At 37.6% G+C, this 16,090-nt stretch overlaps 1 protein-coding gene across 3 annotated transcripts in view; it reads left to right on the top strand.

Annotated features, from left to right (window-relative positions):
- Positions 1-12,108, top strand: part of ME2 (malic enzyme 2) — a 64,490-nt gene extending 52,382 nt beyond the window's left edge. For all 3 annotated transcript variants that reach the window (XM_074383429.1, XM_003926065.4, XM_010336804.3), the window contains 3 exons: positions 6,189-6,259; positions 7,096-7,194; positions 11,239-12,108. In XM_074383429.1, coding sequence (XP_074239530.1) covers positions 6,189-6,259; positions 7,096-7,194; positions 11,239-11,406 — 338 coding nt within the window. In that variant the 3' untranslated portion in view covers positions 11,407-12,108. The remainder of the gene's footprint in view (positions 1-6,188; positions 6,260-7,095; positions 7,195-11,238) is intronic.
- The last annotated feature ends 3,982 nt before the right edge of the window (positions 12,109-16,090 follow it).

Raw genomic sequence — 16,090 nt, 5'->3', positions numbered from 1 at the left:
ATAATAGCCTCTAGCTCCATCCATGTTACCGCAAAGGACGTGATCTCATTCATTTTTATGGCCGCATAGTATTGTATTTTATGGTGTATGTGTACCACATTTTCTTTATCCAGTCTACCATTGATGGGCATTTAGGTTAATTCCATGTCTTTGCTGTTGTGAATAGTGCTGCTGTGAACATACACATGCATGTGTCTTTATGGTAGAACAATTTATATTCCTTTGAGTATATACCCAATAATAGAATTGCTGGGTTGAATGGTTGTTCTGAGTTCAGCAAAACCATTTTTTATGTCATATTTAAGGAATTTAGCAGTTGATTATTTTTATGTAACACTTTGAAGTCCTAACTTTAGTAACAGTTATGAATACATAAATATATAATTAAAAATAACCTGGCCAGGCATGGTGGCTCATGCCTGTAATTCCAGCATTTTGGGAGGCCAAGGCAGGAGGATTGCCCCAGGCTAGGAGTTTGAGACCAGCCTGGGCAACCTAGTAAGACTTCTTTGTCTCTTCCACAAGTGAAAAATATTAGCCAGGTGTGGTGGTACATGCCTGGAGTCCCAGCTAGCCAGGAGGCTGAGGTGGAAGGATTGCTTGAGCCCGGGAGGTCCAGGCTGCAGTGAGCCATCATCATACCACTGCACTCCAGCCTGGGCAACAAAGTGAGACTGTCTCAAAAAAAAATAAAATAAAATGACCTGGCATTTGAGGTAGAAATGAGCCTAAAAACAAGAGGATTGGCTGAAAGTCTGTTTATAAAGCAACTTTAAAAAAGCTCTGATAATGTTTGAGTGACCTAGGTGAGCAACTCTTAACAGGGTGAAATTTTTTTGAAAACCTTAAAAGGTTCAAAAGGATAAGATATTCACTCTAATAAAATATTGGGGAATTCTGGACCAAGGTTAGGGAGGGAATTAATGCACATAGAGGTGAGCCAGCTTTTGAAGCCAGTTTTACAGTGAAGGCACAGACCAGAAAGAAAGTGGCTAAGAGGTACAGCTGTGTTTGTCATGGAAGGTGGACAAGATCAGCACCGTGTCCAAGTCTGGCAACACCTCCCACTCTGGACTGAAACCCTAAAGTGCTTGTACCTTCGAATGGGGTTATAGTTTGTAGCAGCAATGGGTGATTTAGAAAACCTCAAGCCTCTCTCAGGACTGCCAATGCCCACAAGTGCCCAACAGAAGCAAACAAAAATTTCTCTGAAATGAGATAACACTATCCTAGTCCTCACTATCCTAGTTCTCAAATTATTTTTATAAGTAAATCTTCAAGTACAACCTAAGTAGAAAAAAAGATAATGAGGCACGTAAAGAGACATGACAACAGCCAAAACCAGCAAAACCACGAAGAACAGACATACTAAAACCCTAGATATAAGACAAACGCCATGAAACATACGCTTATGTTTATAGAGATAAAAGCCAATCTTGAAAATTTAGACAAGTGCCACTAAATTCTAGAATTGAAAAATGTAGTAATCTATAAGAACTGAGTGGGCCGGGTGTGATGGTTCATGCCTACAGTTCTAGCACTTTCGGAGGTCAAGGCAGAAGAATCGCTGGAGCCCAGGATTTTGAGACCAGCCCTGGAAACATAGTAAGATCCCCATCTTTACAAAATTAAAAATATATATATTAGGCTTGGTGGCATATGTCTGTAGTCCTACCTACCCAGGAGGCTGAGATAGGAGCATCACTTGAGCTTGGGAGGTCAAGGCTGGAGTGAGTCGTGATTGAGCCACTGTTCTCTAGCCTGGGTGACAGAGCAAGATGCTGTCTCAAAAAAAACAAACAAACAAAAACAACAAAACAAAAACAAAAAACTGAGTGAATGAGGCTTATGGCAGATTAGACTATAGAGAATTAATCAACCGGAAAATAGACCAAAAAAAAAAAAAAGGAAAACCTGGAAAAGTAGGTAAGAGACATTTCATTGATATATCTTTAATTAAAGTCCTAGAAGAAATGAGAATTGAAGCAGATGCAACATTTGCAGGCCTCATGGCTGAGGTTTTTTTTAGAACTGATGATTGACAATCAATATTCAAAAAGCTCATAGAAACCCATGTGAGATGCATGAAAAGAAATCTACATCTAGAATCATTATTGTGAGGCTTTATAGTCACCACAAAGAGAAGAATATGAAAGCAGCCAGAACACAAAGATTTCCTTCAAAGAAATGACCATTAGACTGACAGCAGATTGCCCAGTGACAATAAGATACTGAGACAGTGGAATGACCTATTAAAGTTGCTTATGGGAAATACTTGCCAACCTAGAATTCATGACACAGTGAAAATATTCTTCAAGAATTAGGCAAAATGAAGACATTTTCAGAAAAACAGAAAACCGAGGATTCACCACCTGGCAGATCATTTTTATATTAAAGGAAAGGAAATTTTGTTACTTAGGGAAAAAGAAAATAATCCTACATAGAAACTCTGAGATGTAGGAAGGAATGAAGAGCAACGAAGTTATAAGAGCGTAGGTATGACAAAATTAATGTTGTTTTTATAGAGTGAAACAAAAATGATAGGCATTTTGAAAAATACAGAGAGATAATTAAAATGCACAACAATAATAGCTCAGTTAAATAGAGTTAAACTGTTATGAGGGACTTACATTGATTGGTAGGAAGGTAAATTAAAAATTAATGTGGAGCTGAAGATGTTGGCTCATACCCATAATCCCAGCACTTTAGCATATCAAGGCGGGAGGATCACTTGAGGCCAAGAGTTTGAGAGACGAGCCCTGGCAACATAGGGAGACTGTGTCTCTACCAAAAAAAATTTTTTTTTAATTAGCCAGGTGTGGTGACATATGCCTGTAGTCTGAGCTACTCAGGGCACTGAGGCTGGAGGATTGCTTGAGCCCAGGAGTTTGAGGTTACAGCAAGCTTTTGTCGTGTCACTGCACTCTAGCCTGGGTGATAGAGCAAGAGCCTGTCTCAAAAAAAAGAAAAAAATTAATGTGGAATTTTGGTAGTTTAAGTTGCATGATAAAAAAATTTAGGATAACCATTAGAATACTACAGAGACTTCCTGTTTATGGTAAGGCAATGTTGGGATGAAATGAGACAACAAAATTTTTTTTTTTTTTTTTTTTGAGACAGAGTTTTGCTCTTGTTACCCAGGCTGGAGTGCAATGGCGCGATCTCGGCTCACTGCAACCTCCGCCTCCTGGGTTCAAGCAATTCTCCTGTCTCAGCCTCCTGAGTAGCTGGGATTACAGGCACGCACCACCATGCCCAGCTAACTTTTTGTATTTTTAGTAGAGACGGGGTTTCACCATGTTGACCAGGATGGTCTCGATCTCTTGACCTCATGATCCACCCGCCTCGGCCTCCCAAAGTGCTGGGATTACAGGCTTGAGCCACCGTGCCCAGCTTAACAAAAATTTGAAAAGCAAGAATGAAGAGGAAAAGGAACATAGAATAAGCAAGGCAAGATGAGATGAGAGTGATGGGACTAAGTGGGGTGAAATCTGCCCCAGCTACTTAAAAAAAAAAAAAAACTACATTAAATGTAGATAGGCCAAATTCTCTACTTAAAAATGCTGTTAACTGTGTGACCTTCTCAGCCCTGGGTAATCTGACAACTAACCTTTCTGAAAGCTGGCTGGGATAGTCTTTGAATAGAGTAAACATTGTTTCTAGACTGGGAGACACCAGACATAGTTGAGGACAGAGGTGCTAGAAAACAGGAAGTTTAAAAGCCTGTATGCTCAGAGGCAGTAAAAATCCCACCCTCATAGCTTCCAATCATTTTCTTTAGTTCTTAACCTTTAAATGAGAAATGCTCAAAGATTACTAGTCATCTGAGGAAAGTCTCTTTATGAAAGAGTTTCATAAAAGAGACCAAAGCAGACAGACAGGAAAAGACATCTTGGGAGGAAAAAACAAGGATAATGGGAAGAAAAGGAAAGTTTTAAAAATTATCAGTATCCTCAGGGGGACAAAATATTATATCCCATAAAGAAGACAGAATTTTATTTTTTAAAAAATTAGCAAAACAAGCTCCTAAAAGTGAAGTTTGTAGCAGAAAGATAGAAGAAAGATGATTGAGTTACCTCAAAATAGAGCAAAGGACAAAATAAGGAAAATAAAGCAGAAAATTAGCCAATCCAAGAGGTATGATATCAGAAAATACAGATTTCAGGGAGCAAGAACAGAAAAACGGAGGGAAATGAATCTGCAAGACTTCACAAACATTTCCCAAAAGTGAAAGACTTAAGCTTTCAGATAGGAAGCACCTACTGACTGAATGCTAAACATGATGAGTTAAGATAATGCACATCAAGGCACAGTGTTATGAAATTGCAGACCATTAGGTTTAAAAATAAGGATCTGGCTGGGCTTGATGGCTCATGCCTGTAATCCCAGCACTTTGGGAGGCTGAGGCAAGAGGATTGTTTGAAACCAGCCTAAGAAACATAGTAAGACCCTGTCTCTACAAAAAAATTTAAAAAGATTAGCCAGATGTAATGGTACATGCCTGTAATCCCAGCTACTCAGCAAGCTGAGGTAGGAGGATCGCTTGAGCCCATGGAGTTTGAAGCTGCAGTGATCTATGATTGTGCCACTGTACTCCACTCTGGGTGACAGAGTGAGACCTGTTGCAAAAAAAAAAAATTAAAAAGGGATTCTACATGCATCCAGAAATTAAACAAAAACAATCACCTCAAAAGGATAAATTGATGCTTCTCACCAGCAGTAGAGAAGCTAGATGGTATTGGAATAATACCTCACAGTTCTGAAGGAAAAATATTTCCAAGCCAGAATTCTAAACCTAGACAAACTATCAAGTATAAGTAGAAAGGAGTAAACAAACACATTTTCAGAAATGCAAGATTTCAAAAAATATGTATCTCCCCTGCACTATTCTTCAGAAAGCCATGGGAGAATGTACCCTACCAAAAGAGGGAGTAACAAAAAAGTCAGGAAAAGTTGGATTTAGGAAATGGAGTCAACTTAGAAGCAAAGAGGCCCATGATGATAAAGTGGTTTTCTAAGTTGACAGCCCCATAGCTGGAATGGGGGATAGCCAGACCGGAATGGAGCTTTAGCAGAGATTTATTCTAGAGCATGAAATTAGAGAAAATAGGTCGGGTGCAGTGGTTCACTCACACCTGTAATCCCAGCACATTTGGGAGGCCGAGGCGGGCAGATCATGAGGTCAGGAGATTGAGACCAGCCTGGCCCACATGGTGAAACCCCGTTTCTACTAAAGATACAGAAAATTAGCCAGGCGTGGTGGTGTACACCTGTAGTCCCAGCTACTTGGGAGGCTGAGGCAGGAGAATCGCTCGAATCTGGCGGAGGTTGCAGTCAGCTGAGATTGCGCCATTGCACTCGAGCCTGGGCAACAGGGCGAGATTCATCTCAAAAAAGAAAGAAATGAGAGAATATTTAAAGTAGCTAAAATAGAAGAAGGATTTAGACGATTGAGTGAGATTTCAGGGTGAAATAACAACGTTAAGTACTAAAAAATCAAAGTAAAAAAGGACAATTATTAACTTCAGGAAAGACACAGTTAAGCAGAAAAGGAAAAGTAATCATGATATAGTATTAATGCATGGCTCAACTGTGAATAGCATTTATGAAGTCATAATAATATGAACATTGAATAGTGGTGATTGAACCAAAATTTGCTCTAACTATACTGGGAAGAAGAGAGAAAGCTGAAAATATAAGAGCACTAAATATTTAACTTTCACAGGAAGGAGTCAGTGATCTCCAAAACTCAGAAATCACAGGATCAGCACAATAAGAGAGGGCAAAAAAAAAGAGAAAAAAAATCACAAGAAACATAAGTTATTTAAGAGTGAGAGAAACATTAATCAGCAAAAAAAAAAATTGAAAGTCATTGCCTCTGTAAAGCAAGAAATAGAGGGTTAGAGGTGTGCTGGGAACTGGGTATTAAAACAAGTGTTGATTAATTGTATGTATTTGTAATTTTCATAAATGTACTGAACTGAGAAAAGCCATTTGATATTTCTAAAATTATTTAGCAAATAAGAATCATTAAACGAAAGATTGTTTGATTTTAACTCAGATTTCTGTTTTTTTGGGAGCTGTTTGGGATGTGGTTGGGTTACCATCTATTTGCCTGAACATAGGAATTGACTTCTTTCATAATTTGAAAAGTGATCTTACTAAGTAAACTTTAAAATGTATTCTAGGTGTGGCTTTAGCTGTTATTCTCTGTAACACTCGGCATATTAGTGACAGTGTTTTCCTAGAAGCTGCAAAGGTAAATATTTTAAATGTTGTTTATTTTTTAAAGGATGAACAGATCTGAAAATAAAAATTATAAAGATGAACAGATCTGAAAATTAAAAGCAGGGAGAGAATGGGTTAAATCTGCCTTATTAATGAAGTTACTCATAAATTTTATGAATTGCCTATTTATGCATAAAATTGTGTTTTTAATCATGACTTTTCATATGTTTGTAAACTGAATCCTCTTAATAACACTTTTAGACTGTACTTATCTGGATATACTGTGACAGCATAGATAATTCCTTGCATGTTTTTAATGGACAAGTATTGGTTCTTATTTGGAGTGCTAGCCTATGGGAGCTCCAAACTTTGAATTATTTCTGAATAACTCACATTAATACAATTAATGTCTGTTTTCAAAGTAGCCATTGCAATTAAGCCAAGCTCTATGTGTATAATGTAAAGTAAAATATATCAATAAGTCTTTAAATCTGGTTATTTATTGGTTAGTGGTGAATGGTTATAATTTCTGAAGTGGTTTAAGTATATTCCTTCAAGAAGTAAGGGAAATTGGGCTGGGCGTGGTGGCTCATGCCTGTAATCCAAGCACTCTGGAGGCCAAGGCAGGCGGATCACCTGCGGTCGGGAGGTCAAGACCAGCCTGACCAACATGGTGAAACCCCGTCTTAAAAAAGAATAAAATGTAAAATTTATTTAAAAAAAAAAAAAAAGAAAGAAAAAAAAGAAATAAGGGAAATTATATTACCTGTATTACTCTGTTTCCCCAGTGCTTTTTCCATTTTACAGGGTCTTTATTCTGTTATTTAAAAAAAAAAAAAAAAAAGCAAATGTTGTTTTTCTCTTCAGGCACTAACAAGCCAATTGACAGATGAAGAGCTAGCCCAAGGGAGACTTTACCCACCACTTTCTAATATTCAGGAAGTTTCTATTAACATTGCTATTAAAGTAAGTAATAACTTAAACTTCATATTAATTTTAATGACATTTTCTTATACAAGAAATACAAATTTATTAGAGCTAAATCTGAAATATTTAGAAGGCTGCAGAGGCTGGGCGCAGTGGCTCACACCTATAATCCCAACACTTTGGGAAGTCAAGGAAGGCGGATCACCTGAGGCCGGGAGTTTGAGACCAGCCTAACCAACACGGAGAAACCCCATCTCTATTAAAAATACAAAATTATTAGTAGAGATGGGGTTTCTCCGTGTTGGTTAGGCTGGTCTCGAACTCCAGATCTCAGGTGGTGGTGACACATGCCTATAATCCCAGCTACTTAGGAGGCTGAGGCAGGATAATTGCTTGAACCTGGGAGATGGAGGTTGCAGTGAACTGAGATAGCACCACTGTACTTCAGCCTGGCAACAAGAGCAAAGCTCTCTCTCAAAAATAATAATAATAATAATAATAATAATAATTATAACAGTGTAGTGAACAGCCATCCTTACAGATAAGTCTATGTGTGCATTTGTGATGGTTTTTCTTTGTGATAAGTTCTAAGCTTAAACCAAGGTTTTTAAGGTGTTTAAGGCTTCTGATGCCTATTGTCAAATAATCTCTTCAGAAAGTAAGTACTGATTTACATTGCAGCAATTAGATATGTGTGTATCTTTTTCCACACTTTTGCCAATAGTTAGAATTATTTTTTTAATCTTGCATATTTAATAGGTGAAAATTGTTTTGTTTCTTGTTTTTATTTAAGGCATTTATTAGTGAGATTGAAGAATTTTTTTATTTATTCAACAATCGTATTTTCTTTGAGACAGAGTCTCGCTGGATCGCCAGGTTGCAGTGGCACAATCAATCTCTGCTCACTGCAACTTCAACTCCCTGGTTCAAGCGATTCTCCTGCTTCAGCCTCCCGAGTAGCTGGGATTACAGGCACAAATCACCACACCAGCTAATTTGTGTATTTTTAGTAGAGACAGGTTTCACCATGTTGGCCAGGATGGTCTCGATCCTCTGACCTCGTGATCCGCCTGCTTCTTCAATGAACTACTTTTTCATGACTTTTGCTCTTTCTTGTATTAGATATTTGCCTTTCTACTTTCTGGTATTGATTTCTGAGGGCTTTTTATATATTAAGTGTAGTGATCCTCCTGTTTGCTGTGGTGCAGATGTTTTTACATTTGTCATTTGTTTTAACTTTATAGAATTGTTTGATGTGTCTTTTTAAAGTTTTTTATGGAATTATTTGTTTATTTTTTGGATTTTGTCCTCACCTTTTGTGAATATTAATGCCTTCTGTCCAAATCATAAATATTTACTTGCATTTTCTAAAATAAAATTTTTTAATCTCTCTGGGTTTTATTTTAATGCATGATATGAGAAAGGGAAACGTTTTTTTCCTGAGTAGTTAATCAGTCGCCCCAGCATTATTTATTGATTAACGCATCTGTTGTTTCCAGTTAATTGGAAGTTGAATCTGTTCTTGGGATTTCTATTCCTGACCATTTTTATTTAGTATCTGACACTGTTTTAATTTTTTTTTTTTTTTTTTTTTTTTTTTTTTGAGACAGCATCTCGCTCTGTCATCCAGGCTGGAGTGCAGTGGTGCATTCTCAGCTTACTGCAGCCTCCAACTGCCTGGTTCAAGTGACTGTCCTGCCTCAGCCTCCTGTGTTTTAATTTTTATAATGTGTATAATGTGGGAACATTTGGTTCTTTATCTTTCCCATCATTATGCTTTTTCAGTATTTTCTTGTCTGTTCTCAATTTTTTTTTTTTTAAGATAAATTTTTGTATCCGTTTTTTTAATTTAAAAAACTCTGCAACTTTGGTATGAAATTATTACATTTATAAATTAGATTGGTGAAATTGGGTCTTTCAGTATTGAGTATTCTCCAGTCAGTATCTCTCTTTACTTATTAAGGTCTTTTCAAAAAAATCTTTCAATATAATTTTGTTTTCTTCATTTGAATATGGCATTTTTACTTTTTTTCAAAAATATTTTAAAATTTCTGTTATTCTAATAGACATTTTTTTCTTTCCAAGTATTTTCTTACTGATCATTTCTAATATGTAGGAAAAGGTAGGCATAATAACTCTAATTTGAAAACATATTCATTTTTATGAATTTACTTGATAACCAGTTTTTTGAACAGTCAATAGTTTTTCATTTCATTTGGGATTGTTGAGTTTTTAATTGTCTGCAAGTAATTTTTTCTTTTTTAATATGCATAGTCCTTTTTTTCTGTAACTATAAATTAGCTGAAACTGCAGAATAGTTTTAAGCAATTAGATGGGTAAAGGCATTCTTGTATTTTTTTTTTTCAATTTATAGACAGTCTGTATTGCCAAGCTGATTTCAAACTCCTAGGCTCAAGTGATCCTTCTACCGCAACCTCCTGAGTAGCTAGAGTACATGCCACCACACCTGACTAACATCTTTGTATGGTAATATTAAATATGATGCTAGCTTTTGATTGAAATAAGTATTTTCTACTTTTTAAAAGAAGTAGGCTTCTATTTGTATTACTAAGATTTTTCTTAAACATCAGGATTGACTGTGGAATTTATCAACCACAATTTCAACTTCTATATAGATGATGATAAAATTTTATCATTTTGACCATTAATTTTTTTTTATTTTTATTTTTTTGAGACAGGATTTTACACTGTCACCCACGTTGTAGTGCAGCAGTGTGGCCTCAGCTCCCTGCTACCTCTGCCTCCTAGGCTAAAGCAATCCTCCCACCTCAGCCTCCCGAGTAGCTGGGACCATAGGCATGTGCCACCATGTCCAGATAATTTTTTTTGCATTTGTGGTAGGGACAGAGTTTTGCAGTGTTGCCCAGACTGATCTCAAACTCTTGAGCTCAGGAGATCTGCCCGCCTTGGCCTCCCAAAATACTGGGATTTTAGGGGTGAGCCACCATGCCCAGCCTTGACTATTAATTTTATTATTGCATTATTTTGGTGCCTATAACCTAAGCAAAGATTGGGAAGTGGTATGTTTTCAGAATAATAGTTGAGCCTGGAGTCTAAGGAACAGGTAGGAAAATGGCATTAAAAAAATTTGAAAGTTATATTAAAGCCAGCTATACCAATTTACAAATGCCAGGCTACAGAGTGTGATTACCTTCTACTGTAAAACAATTGAAGATTTTAGAGCCCAGAACTAGGATGATAGAGTTCAATTTTAGAATTTATAGAATAATATTTCAGGTGGGGCAGATTTTGGAAGATATTGGTCAGTTAAGAGATTACTGGGCCAGGCACAGTGACTCACTCCTGTAATCACAGCACTTTCAAAAGCCAAGGCAGGAGGATGGCTTGAGGCTGTAAGTTTGACACCAGTCCTAGACAACAAAGCAAGATCTCACCTCTACCAAAAAAAAAAAAAAAAAAAAATTAGCCAGGCACAGTGATATGTGCCTGTAGTCCCAGCTACTCAGGAGGCTGGGGTGGGAGGATTGCTTAAGCCCAGGAGGCCAAGGCTGCAGTGAGCTATGTTCATACCAGTGTGTTCCAGTCTGGGTGACAGAGCAAGACCTTGTCTCTAAGGAAGAAAAAGAGAGATAATTGGTATGTCCAAATGAGAGGTAGCACATAAGGTCGTAGAAGGAGACCTCTGCTTGGGATTAGTACAGGTGCACGGGCCCAGGTTCACGTCTCTGCGCTTCCCCGGAGGCAGGCGTAGAGAGTGTGCTGCAGTGGCATAGGCTTTTCTTTCTAGAAGCAAAGAAGAAAGGGGTGAATAGAAGAGGCAGAGCTTGGGTTAGATTTTCATCGTGGTCTCTCTCTCTTGGCAGGTTACTTATATGTATTTACTGGAGTGACACACAGTAGAACTTAAAAGTGTTTGATTTTATCTCTTCAACTTTCCATAGTTTCCAAATGTTTTGAAATGAATCAAAGTAATGTTATTCTTTGTTTTGAAAAAAGAAAAATACCATTCTTCTAAACTTATTTTCCTGTGTTATAATAGTATGTTGTCTCTCTAATAGGTTAATACTCAGAGCCTACGCAATAATCTTATTTATTTTTCAGGTCACAGAATACCTGTATGCTAATAAAATGGCTTTCCGATATCCAGAACCTGAAGACAAGGCCAAATATGTTAAAGAAAGAATATGGCGGAGTGAATATGATTCCCTGCTGCCAGATGTGTATGAATGGCCAGAATCTGCATCAAGCCCTCCTGTGATAACAGAATAGAAGCACTCCCCTGATAAATACTTTCTGTGCGCCAGGGAACCCCTTTTTTCAGATGAGAAGAGATAATGCCCTCAGTTTTATGATGTTTTCCGTGTTTTGTTCTCCCTGACCACTTTGGTTGATGTATTTTTTCCATGCATCTTCACATCTGTTGGAGTAGACGTGTTGATGGATTGCATTGCCCTCCAGCACCCTACAATCAGATAATTGTGATGCTTTCTAATTCTAACATACAGCTCATGCCACATCCAGGAGATGTAAAAAGGGTGTTTGTGAATGTCTTCATTTATACTCTAATTCAGACTTGCCAAAGTATTTGCTATTTACTATTATGGGTAATAATCTTCTCTCACCTAGTTCTTTTAGAGCTACTAAAATAGAAATCTATGGATAGAAGGACAGAATTTCGAGAAGAAACTAAATTTTAACTAAATTCCAAGGAAAAATTGTCAGTATCTAAAAATGTTCTTCTATATCTGCTTCATCTTACCTTCATACTCTGAAATTCCCTTATAGCAGACTAAGCTAGGGAAATATTAAAATTTTACCCTATTTATTTTCTGGAACTACATCAAGGCTTAACTATAACATTATGAGAGTAATGGGTACTACTGCTGGGTTTAAATAAATAAAAGTCATTGTTTCAACAGTGTATAAAAATCATAGTGTAACCTTTTTATTTAATAAATTTCTTCAATTTAATTGCTTCAGTTATGCTGTCTTACTGCCCAACTAGAAATTTAGATTTGCTTATTATGAAAAACACATATTTTCATTACTTCTAGAAGATTCTAGGAGGGAGTATAGGATACATAACACATATGGGAGACATCACATGACTTTTAAAATCTAAGTCATACTTCACATCAAAATGAGTCATATTTAACTGGAGAAACTATGCCCTTATTCCAGCACTGATGTTCTTTATTACTTGAGGTAATTTTAGAATGTTACAAATGTTACTATGATACTATTTCTTTGAATATCATTAGTAGTGACAACTCTCACCATTGAAGGCAGATTTAATTTTTTTAAACCACCAAAATTAATTTAGAGCTAAGTGGGGATGAATAAGGTTGGTGGTATTCATCCAGGAAATGCCCTTTTCAATCCCAGTAAAATAATAATGGCTAATGAGAACAATTTTCTTATGTGGCTTGCATATTGGAGAATTCTAAAGGAAAATGTATCTGCCTACCATGGTTCCTTTGAGGGAAGAAAACTTTTAAATGCTCATTCTAGGATAGTAACAACAGATAGTCATCGATAGTATGAGTATGCACAGTATTTTATATCGCTTTGTAGGAAAAAGGCTTCAGTTTTTTCATCTTCTGCCTATAGAAATTGATTAATAATAATTTTTTTTTTTTTTTTTTGGAGACAGAGTCTCACCTTGTCGCCCAGGTTGGAGTGCAATAGCACAATCTCAACTCACTGCAACCTCTGCCTCCTGGGTTCAAGCCATTCTCCTACCTCAGCCTCCCAAGTAGCTGGGATTATAGGCACCCACCACCACACGTAGCTAATTTTTGTATTTTTAGTAGAGAGAGGATTTCACCATGTTGGCCAGGCTGGTCGCAAGCTCCTGACTTCAGATGATCCACCAACCTTGGGCTCCCAAAATGCTGGGATTACAGGCGTGAGCCACCACACCTGGCCCAATTCATAATAATTTTGAATATAATTTATTGCAAGGGCATTGCCATTTGGGAGTATGGGAAAATGCAGTTGGCTAATACATTGAACAGATGAGTAAAGTCAGAAGTTTTTTCATAACATATGGTCACAGTTTCTTTCTTCTAATTAAAGATGAAAGGTTTTTGAGTTTTGGTTTGTTTTAGATACAGAATTTTGCTATGTTGCCCTTGCTAGAGGGCAGTGGCTATTCACAGGCACAGTCATAGAGCACTGTAGCCTGGAACTCCTGGTTCAAGCTCTCCTCCCACCTCAGCCACCTGAGCGGCTTGGACCAAAGGTGTGCACCATTGCACCTGGCTGAGAGGCTTCTGTTTTTCGTGTTCCCTTTATCAAAACAAAATCACCCCTAAAAATACTCCGTGAAATTGTTACTTTAGTTCAACATAAGAAGTACAATAAGTGTAAACGTGTTTCTTGCTTGGTACTTACTGAAGGCAGGAACGTGTGCTGAATTAAAGTAATTTTACTAAGAAGCTTGCTTATTAAGCACATCTAGTACAGTCTTCATGGAAGTTATTAAGTATTTTAAGGAAAAAATAGGCTAAATGGCATATAGCCTGCTTAAATGAAGCAATTCAATTTTTTTTTAAAAAAGCTCCCTATTTTCCTTGTTACTTACCAATCAGTATTTTAACAAGTATCAATTATTGGATGTAAATTAAAGTAAAATTGCTTAATATTTAAGACTACAGGAAGGACTATTGGCATTGAGGAAATGGGGGGGGGGGGACCAGAATGGCGTCAAGCTGGAAAAAAAATGTTCCCTTCGGTGAAACTTTACGTAGCAAGAAGGTAGTTATTTTGAAGAACAGCAATAGAGAATCTTATTTTGAATTGAAAATAAATTCTGATGATTATTGTGTCAGTGAGTCATAGGAAAAGGTGAGAATACATGTGTTTCTAATCTCCCACCACCACCTGTTGTGTGGAACAAACTGGATTACTAGCAAGAGTAAGGTTTATTGGCAATAATGAGAAATTTTAGTCCAAGATTTTAGTTAAAATATATTTTTTAAAATTTAGGTTCTGGGGTACATGTGCGAATCATGCAGGATTGTTGCATAGGTACATACATGGCAAGGTGGTTTGCTGCCTTCATCCCCCATCTCCGCTATCTGGTATTTCTCCCCTCATTATCCCTCCCCACCCCCGCAACTGACCACCATGTCTGATGCTCCCCTCCCTGGGTCCACGTATTCTAATTGTTCAACACCTGCCTATGAGTGATAACATGCCGTGTTTGGTTTTCTGTTCTTTTAAAGGATGAATTATTAACCAAGAAGGTGCCTCGGATCACTGTGAAGCTTTAAAATGTAAGTGCCTTTGTTCCTCCTCCCTCCAGGCCCCCAGGGGCAGAGCCCTGGCTGGTGTCTTTTCAGGAGGTCCCCTAACACTGATTCTGCCCTGACAATCACTGCCTTAGAGCAGGCAGCAGAATCTTTTGGCAAACTAACAGGATTCTGATGCTGATGGAGCGGGCCTGTGGTGGGGCCTGAGACTCTTTTCTTTTTTTTTTTTTGAGACAGGGTCTCTCCCTCTGTCACCCAGGCTGGAGTGCAGTGGCACGATCTCAGCTCACTGCAACCTGTGCCTCCTAGGCTCAAGTGATCCTCCCACTTCAGTCTCCCGAGTAGCTGGGACTACAGGTGTAAGTCACCACACCTGGCTAATTTTTGTATTTTTAGAAGAGATGGGGTTTCCCCACGTTGCCTGGGCTTGTCTCGAACTCCTGACCTCAAGTCATCCACTTGCCTTGGCCTCCCAAAATGCTAGGATTACAGGCATGAGCCACCACACCCGGCCGAGAATGCCGTTTCTGACAAGCTCCCAGGTGATGCCTTTGCTGCTGGTACTGAGAACAACATGCTGAGTAGCATTGCCCCAGGGTACTGCATGTAGTGGGCAGTTCTTTAGTGTTTATGTATCCTGTACTTCAATTTACATGAAAAAGATCAACTGAAATTGTGTTCTTACACAAAATCGTTTTCATCTAGTTTTATTATGTTTTTACAGGCTGTTTACAAGAACAAAAAATAATACAGAATTTTTTAACATATTTTTCTGAAAACATAAAAACTAGAATACTCCTGAATTCTAAATTGTAGATTTGTAGCATACTTTGTAAAGCTAGCAACCAATTTTTATTTGCAAAGATTAGCTATCAAATGGACATTTATTTCTCCTCTGTTAGTTTTCTTATGACTTACCTTATCCTTTGTCCTTTTTCTGTAAATTATCAACCTTTGGAGAAATAGGATTTTACATTTTTGCAAATGAGTTCCCAATATATTAATGGGAATATAATAATGACCAAAACATCATTATTAAGGAGTATGAAGCATTATTTATTGGCTGTCAGAGAACAGAAAACCAAAAAGGTGGGTGGGGGAGTGAAGAAAGCCTTGCCTTGGGAAAAGTATTTCACCAAATGCTCTGGTAGCTTTTTTCTCAAGCCCATTCAGTATCTTCAAGGATAACTTTTTCATACTTTTTTTTGGCTTGTTTGCTTCTGCTAGTTTTATGACAGAGGTTATAATATTCTTTTCTCCTCTCTTCTTCTTTAACATGTTATGCTGCCTTTTTTTTTTTTTTTTTTTTTAACTTCTTCACACTCTTACAAAGCTCCAGGGCTCTGTTGAATTCACCAAAATGGAGTCAGCTCTGGTGAGCCTATGTAATACTCAAGAACATTAATATAAAGCCATAGCTCTTTTCTGGGCTTCCATTTAAAAGGAGGTCCTAAAGAACTAAATGGCACCAACATCTTGTTTCCATCTAAGACAAGACCTCACATGTTCAGGTGCAGCCATGTATTCATACAGCTCTCAACTGATTCATGATTTGCACTTTGTGCATCTAATTATTATTATTATTATTATTTTTGAGACGGAGTTTCGCTCTTGTTACCCAGGCTGGAGTGCAATGGCACGATCTTGGCTCACCGCAACTTCCACCTTCTGAGTTCAGGCAATTCTCCTGCCTTAGC

Source organism: Saimiri boliviensis, chromosome 13 (genome assembly GCF_048565385.1).
Source record: "Saimiri boliviensis isolate mSaiBol1 chromosome 13, mSaiBol1.pri, whole genome shotgun sequence".
NCBI classification, from domain to species: Eukaryota; Metazoa; Chordata; class Mammalia; order Primates; family Cebidae; genus Saimiri; species Saimiri boliviensis.
The sequence above is the reverse complement of the archived record's forward strand: the minus strand, read 5'-3'. Positions and strand labels throughout refer to the sequence as shown.